General features: G+C 53.1%; 1 protein-coding gene across 1 annotated transcript; it reads right to left on the reverse strand.

Moving 5' to 3' along the window:
- Positions 1 to 895: 895 nt before the first annotated feature.
- On the reverse strand, positions 896 to 7,071 carry RBP4 (retinol binding protein 4). Its single transcript, XM_027596590.2, has 6 exons — positions 6,923 to 7,071; positions 6,689 to 6,816; positions 6,436 to 6,572; positions 6,199 to 6,305; positions 2,849 to 3,061; positions 896 to 1,189 (listed from the first exon to the last, which is right to left on the reverse strand). Exons 2-6 carry the CDS (start codon positions 6,797 to 6,799, stop codon positions 1,152 to 1,154), a joined length of 606 nt encoding a protein of 201 aa, XP_027452391.1. The 5' UTR covers positions 6,800 to 6,816; positions 6,923 to 7,071; the 3' UTR covers positions 896 to 1,151.
- Positions 7,072 to 7,829: the final 758 nt, after the last annotated feature.

The following is a 7,829-nucleotide window of genomic DNA, read 5'->3' on the forward strand; positions in this document are numbered from 1 at the left end:
CCTTCCCCACTTCCCGACACATGTCACAGATGTCAGCCTGGCACTGTCGCCAGGATTGCACAGCTCCAAAGGGCTCTCACCGCATCCTCACCGCACCCCATCAGGCAGGTACTGTTTCCCCATATTTCACAAGAGCGAGGCTCAGAGAAGAGAGATAAGCAGCTCCAAATCACACAGTTAATATGTATCTGACCCGTATTTTGATTTAAAACCAAGACTCTGGTACCAAAGCCTTGATGCCTTTTCCAGATAAAAACGTGATGCTCCCGGGAGCTCCTGGGGAACGAAGGCAGATGACTCTGCATGCGGTGACATACTGAGTTCTCGGATGCCACTGATGGTGTGGACACTGGTGATCCTCCCCAGTCCTGCTACTTCTCTCCCCAGCTAGCCCGTTCCCGCACTCCAGCGGGAGGTGCCATGATCTCCCCACGGATCTGGTTTCCAGGGGCCCATCTCCTAACTCCCCCAGGGAAGCCCCCAGCCACCTCTCCCTCAACATTTTGGCCACACCTGAACTAAGCAGTGAATTAAGTGCTAGAGACCATGAAGGGCTGGGGGTGAGCCCACCATCCCACCTTCCTTACGGACCTTGGGTCAACTGAGGCGTTGAGCTTGCTGGCCTGGCCTAGCCAACACTCACCTCCCCTTTTGGTTTCCAGTGACTTGCCCAGGCTTGTAGTTAAGGCCCTTTCACGGTTAATAGGGAAGCCCCCTTTCCAGGAAGTCAGGAGAAGCCACAGTCATTAATAATGGAGATTAGGCACCAGAAAAGACCAAAAGTCATGAAGAGTGGGGAGAGAGGAGCCCCTACTGGTATATAACAGCGCACCCTACCCAACCATCTACAGGATTTGTCACGCTGACACAGATGCAGCACAAATAAAAACCCAGATCATAGGAAACGGGTGACTATATTTTAATAAATCAAAGTCTGGAGTCCTAAGCCTTAAACAATTGCTTAGAAAATTCCAGAAAAGACAGTCATTTGGGTGCAGATTCACTTATCCCCACATATATTTTTATGTGCACTGAGGTTCCGTGTTTGCAGAGGGGAGGGGAGCAGAGCAGGGCAAACTAAACTCCTAAGATCAGATCGAGTTGAAGGCTGCGTGACTTAATGGGAACTTCTCCTATGAAACTCCATGTTGCTACAAAATGGTTTGTTCTGATCTGCCGTCACAGTAACCTGAAATAGAGAAAACAGTCATCGAGGACAGAAAGATGGACCCATTGTTCAATGTACACAGCGAATATCATGATGGCCTTAGGGCTTGGCTGTGTCCAAACGTGTCTTGTAAGGTCACAGCTAGATGTGGCTGTGATTAAGAGGCATCCTCCAGGCTCTTCCTGAGACCCTTTGAATCTCTCTGGGGGCAAGAGAGGGTCCAAGAGCATAGGATCTGCTTTCTGAAAGTTCTCCTTTGCCTTGTCTTAAATTTGCCTCACTGCATTTTGAAGGATCGGGGGCACATGCTCCTGTTTCGGGAAGTGGGGGCCAAATCAGCCTGGCCTTGGCTGCTGTGTGGGTGGCTTTATGGAATGTTCACCGTGTCCTGTGCCAGGTGTCACCAGGCAGTGCCACAGGGGGCTTTGGGATCACAGAACAACCTTGGTTTACATCCAGCTCAGCTAACCGTGAGAGAGCTTGGGCAACCTGTCTGATCTTTCTCAGCCTGCGTTTTCTCATCGGTAGAATGGGGATAATGACAGTATGTATTTCATAAGGTTCTCTGAGGCCTGAGGGGGGTAATGCAGGTAAACGGCATGGCATGGGGCCTGCCTGTGGTGAGGTCCTTCCCCCGCCCTACATTTAGGCTGCGCCCAGGATGAAGCATCAAGACCTTCTTTTTTAATGTTTTTGGTTTGGGTTCATATCTGTTGGGTGTCATGTGGACCAGCCAGTTAGATGACCAACAGAAAAGTTCAGTTTTGTTTCTACATTTTAACATTACCCTATATGGACGTTGAAATTCTGTTTCCTGTGGGAGTGAGGGAGTGTCGTTTCTAAATAGACTGCACACTTTCCTCCAGAAAGTTATTGGTTTTAAAATCAAGATCCTAACAAAGGTAACATCTGTAAAAAGATTCAGTGGTTGTTCCAGGGAATCTCAAAAAACATAAGTGAGGAAAACCAGCTAGGCAACTCCACCGTTATTTTGTTCCATATGAGAAAAAGAGCATCTGTTGAAATGGTTCTGTTTTGAACTTTGCTATGGTGATGTCTCTCTTTCACTTTTTACACCAACGGGCATGTTTGCTACCTGGCCTTTCACTGGCGCCACTGAATCTCTGAACAATATGAATTCAGTCAAAATGGCTTTTGGGGCAGTATAGCTGGGGACAAAAATCATGTGACTACAGGCCGGACCTAGGGGAGCAGATAAAAAGGCAGAGCCTGTCCTCTGCAGCTTGACTTAATTAAAAGTGCCAGGGTTTTGGAAAAGGGCTTTTCCCCCCACTCCTTATCAAACAGTACCATGAAAGATCTGGTCAAGAAGGATCAAGATGGGGCTCATGGGTGGCTCAGTCATAGTTAAGCGTCTGCCTTTGGCTCGGGTCATGATCTCGGGGTCCTGGGATCGAGCCCCGCATCGGGGTCCCTGCTCCCTGCTCTGTGGGGAGTATGCTTCTCCCTCTACCCTGCCCCCTGCTCGTGATATCTCTCCCTCTCTCTCTCACACACAAATAACTACATAACATCTTTTTTAAAAAATTTAAAAAGAAGGACCAAGATGGGTCCCATGGGGCTTCTCAGACTCCCGTTTTCTCCCACATGCGGATGAAATGCATCTCCCTGGCCCCTCAGGGAGAGTCAGCGGCACCCTGCTGCCGGCCGCCCACTCACCGTTGTGAACGATCAGCCTGTACTGCCTGGCCAGGCACAGCTCCTCCTGCCTCTGCCGCACGATCTTCTGTGCATCCAGGGGAAGGCCGTTGGGGTTGCGGGCAAACACGAAGGAGTAGCTGTCGGCACAGGTGCCGTCGAGGTTCAGGAGGCGGCAGGAGTACTGCACAGCGTAGGTGTCATAGTCCGTGTCGATGATCCAGTGGTCATCATCTGCAAGCCAGAAAGCCACAGAGCCAATGCCTCTCCCTCGGCAGGCTCAGGCATCAGGGAAGCACCAGGCTCACGAAACCAGCGCCTTCCTGAAACTGGTTTCATTTCTTTAGGAAGCAGGAGACTACAGAGGATTCTGATGGCTTTCATAAAATTGGGAGGACAAGAAAGGACCTTGTTCTCCTTCACAGAAAAGAATCCTGGGGTCGGGAGGTGGTGGGGCAGGGGGAGACCTCGTTCGCTTCAATGATTATCTCTTACCCTGACAATAAATGTGCTGGTATCTGTCCAAAGAACAGAGAATGTGAGCCCATTGAAACCATAAAAGAGACCTTTCTACTGCTGTCTTCTCCATCTGTTCTCCAACAATGTGTGTGCCTTTGTGGCTGACGTCTGGCGGCCACCAGCTTCTGTCTCGCTGCCCTGCCGTCCCTCGATCCCCTGGAGGATGCCACTCTGATGATCTGCTTCACGGCTACTCTGTTCCATCCTAATTCTGGCTTAGTCACCTGACTGCCTTCTCTGCGCTGACAAAAGAGAGTAGTTTTTGTGTCGAGGGTACAAGAGGCCCACCCTCTGCTTCACACAGTCTTCTTTCTTAGAGCTTGTACTTTTCAGATCTCCCCAGACAGAGGCAGAGCTGAGCCCCTGAAGAATTCAGATCGCATTTATTCCTGAGGCTGGGAGGTAGGCCAGGAAGACGTGTACGCAAAGGGGGCATAAATGTCAACAAAGGCAGGATGAGAAAAAACATTAATAACAACATGCGCTGGAGAGATTGACCCTGGAGAAACAACAATGCTCAAGTGTATCCAAACACCTTACATTGATAAAAAGTGGCACACCTCCACTTGATTTAATGCTCTCATTGACACGGAACCATGGCTAGGACTTTCTGAGCACTTAATGATGTATCAGTCACCATGTAGACAGGTTCCATATTTTCTCAATTATTCCTCACATCTACCCAAAAGTGCACGCTGTTATTTCTATCTTACCCATGAGGAAACCGAGGCACAGAGAAACTAATTTACTCAAGGTCACAAAGAGCAAGACAGAACCGAAGCCCACATGCCTAATATCTCCACCACACTGTCTCCAGGCAGTAGGTAAGTTGGGGGGAGAGGGGACAAGAAACAAGAAACAAAAAGCCTCTATGCTTCCATGTCATGCCCAGGCCATGAAGCAGGTGATGGTCTCTGCTCTATGTTGGTTCCATGCGGGAGGAATGCAGAGGAACCCGGGTCTCCCAGCATCAGACAGCATGAGGGAGGACTCTCTTGCCCACCCTAAGTCACCTCTCGGTTCTGAGAACCCCCGGAGTGCCAGCCGAGGAGGGGTTCAGCCCGAACTCAGGCCTGCAGGACAGCTGCACGGGAGTGGGTCCCAGAGCCCCACATTCGGCTCCCTCCAAGCTCTCCAGGAGGAAGAATGAGCCACCACGGCACCTCCCAGGCTCTCCCACAGGAGAGTGTCAGAGGCCAGAGCTGGGGGCGCCCAGACACATGACTGCTCAGTTATTCATCAGACGGGCCAGGAACAGAAGCCATGGGACCACCTGCTGGGCCTCACCCTACCCATGGGCTCCCCTCACCGGCTCCTGAGCCTCTGGGCAGTCTTCCTCCTCTGCAAATGAAGTCACTTCTTCCCTGGTGGTGGGGCTCAGTCTGTCCATCGGAGGCACCCCAGCAGCCTAACCCCTCAGACACACATGCACTCTTCTTTGAAATGTTACCCCAATTCATGATCGAGGCAGCTATTAGCTCAGCCAATCTGCAGCTTAATTTCCTTTTTCCAAGATTGTTGCCAGAAGTGAATTCTGACATAAGAACTAAGTAACTTTCGATGTTTGGTTTTAAAGAAAACTGACTACCATTTTTGACTTTAAAAGAAAGGCCTAAGTTGGTTTGGTTGATCTCCAGGGTCTTTTTGGCTAAATAGTTCAAAGACAACAAAGAATTTAAATCCTAACAATCTTTACTAGACTCTCCCTCCTGAGATGAGAGATGAACAGCCTGAGCACCACTCGAAAGAATGAACTTGGTCCTCCAAACTCCAAATTCTTTGGACTGAATTATCTAGAGCAGTTTCTTAAGCTTCATTGTGCAGGAGCATTCCTAAGGACCACAGCAAACCTACAGACTCTGGGGCCCCACCCCAGAGTAATTTGTAATTCATTATCAGAAAAACGTACCTTTCACACTAAATGACTCATTCTAGCAAGTTTTGCTACATTACTTGAAATAATTGTTACTACTCACCTGGGAGTTGGAACCCCTGTCTTTTGACACTGGCTCCCATAAACTTGTAAGACCATGGGCAAATCGCTACCTTCTCTTGGTCTCATTTTATTCATCTGTATATTGAACCCCCTTCGTAGGGTTAACTCTCCATCTCTAAGATCCCATGATATGTCCTACCTTATTCTCTGGGCACCAAAGAGATTCCAGATTTGAAACTTAAGAGAAATGGAAAGAAATTAGAAAGGGCACGTAAATGTCGTGTTCTTATGATCAGCCCAAATTGTAGGGTGCTTTTCTGAGAGTCTTCAACACCCTGTCCCCCATCTGAGTTTTGGTGCTTAGAACAAGGGAAGAGGTTGGTGTCACTCAGAATGCTATGCCTGGCTCAGTATTTCAGCATCTGCAGGTAGGACACCCGGGAGTGAGCCAGCCCTATGCACAATGCTCCCTACATCCTTGGATGAGGGTCTCCCCGCCTCTGCTGGGGGTGTCCGAGTAATCAAGCTGTCCCAGGGATCCAGCCCAATGAAATGGAGGAAATACAAAACCAGGTTGAGTGGTGATGTGGGCTGGGTCTTGGGGAGGTGGGACGTCTGAGCATGGAGAAGACACACCTTGGCACAAGGGCTGGACGTGAAAATGGCAGAAGGATGTCACCTGACAGGCCCAAAGGTCATTTTGAGCTTGGGCCCGGTTTTTGGAGCTGAAGGTGAAGGGTGGGCCAGGAAGGGGCCTCACTAGTCCCGGTCTCACGTCCCTAACCTCAGGCTCTGCTGACCGTTCCTGCCACCTACACACCATTGTTTTCCAGGCTGCCACTGGAGAAGAAACCCAGCAAATTTGTCAGGTATGATCCCCATCCCCTGAGACGGTTCCACTGAACTGACTACTCACTTCCTTTCTGGAGAAAGGACGCTATGCCCCAATACTTCATCTTGAATTTAGCGGGGTCCTCCGTGTCTGTGAAGGTGCCCACCATGTCTGCGCACACTTCCCAGTTACTGCAAAAGCCAAGGAGATCCTGAGTCAGGCCGGCAAAGGGCTTCCTCCCTCCGTCTCACCCTGATGCTCCCCTCCCTCCCCAGTCTGGTTTGGTGCTCAGCCGGGGGTTGGGGGGTGGGGGGCTCTGACTTCAAAAGACGGACTCGGCCCTTGGCCGTGGCGCTCATGTGGCCATTCTCATCCACAGAGAACTCAGCGACGATGTTGTCCTGCAGGAAGAGGCCCTCGGGGTCCTTCTTGGCCATGGCGTACCAGGTCCCGGAGAACTGCGAAAGAGGTGAGCGCAGGGTTTGGTGGCCCGGCATGCACGGCCGGCCGCCGGGAAGGGAGAACGCGGGGAACCCGGCACCGCGGCCACCGGGGCCGCCCGGCAGATACCTACGCGAGCCTTGTCGAAGTTCTCCTTGACTCGGAAGCTGCTCACCCGGCAGTCGCGCTCCGCCCGGGCGCTGCCCAGCACGGCCAGCAGCACAAGCGCCCATACCCACGCCATCGTGCCCGGAGTCCTCCCTGCGGGGACCGCGCGCCGTGAGTGCCTGGCCGCGGCCCCTCGCCCCCGGCCCTGCCCGCCCGCGGCCCCCGGCCCCCGGTCCCCGGCCGCCCTGCCGCCGCTCACCGCCCGGAGCTGCGCTCAAGCCTGGCCGCGGCGTCGGGCGCGCGTGGAGCCAGGGAAGCGAGCGAGCCGCTGGGGCCGCCCGGCCGCTTTATAGCCGGGGCGGGAGGGGGGTCGCGCTTTCGTAACGGCCGGGGTGAAAGACCGAGGGGAGGCGCCGGGCCGGCCGGCCAGCACTTGCATAACGCGCCCTGACTCACCGCCGCCCGGGCGCAGGGAGGGTCCCCTTGGGCGGGAGCCGCACGTCCAGGGCCGCCTCGGCCGAGCCCAGCTCCCCACGGCGCCGAGCCGCGGGAACAAGCCCTGGCCTGGTCACCCGGCACTCGTGCCAGCGGCCGCCAGCTGCGGCCTGGGGTGGTCTGGCGGGGGAGTGGGGGAAGTGGGGGGGGGGGGGGCGGCTGCTCTGGCCGGAGGCGCGAGTCGGCCTGGCGGGTGGACCGCGGCCTCCCAGAGAGAGGGGACCCGCGATGCTGGCCGGTGCCTTAGCGCCCGCGCCCCGGCCCTGCCAGGTCGGCCTCTCTGCCCTCGAGGGCCAGTTGTGCAGCCAAGAGGGGGGCGGCGGGGGGCGCGGTATTTCGGCCAAGTAGTTTTTCATTTTATAAAGGATTTATTTTACTCTCTTTCAGGAGAGTTGTGGTACCTTCTGGGTCAATATTTGTTCTTTAGTTTCAACATCTTTAGAAGCATTAAAACCCTCCCTGTTAAATATTCTCCAGAAATGAACCCTGCTCAGGGCAGGAAATAACTTTAGCAACCTTGGTGGTCGCCTGTTTACTCTGTGGCACTTCGCTCAAACCACTTGGAAGCGCCTCTACCAATTGTTTATGACGCAATGTGTTTGCAAAGCCACAGTGGAGGTTTGTTTTCAAAACAGCTAAGGTGCGTTCACCTGAGGAGCGGACAAGAGTGG

Source organism: Zalophus californianus, chromosome 15 (assembly GCF_009762305.2).
Source record: "Zalophus californianus isolate mZalCal1 chromosome 15, mZalCal1.pri.v2, whole genome shotgun sequence".
NCBI classification, from domain to species: Eukaryota; Metazoa; Chordata; class Mammalia; order Carnivora; family Otariidae; genus Zalophus; species Zalophus californianus.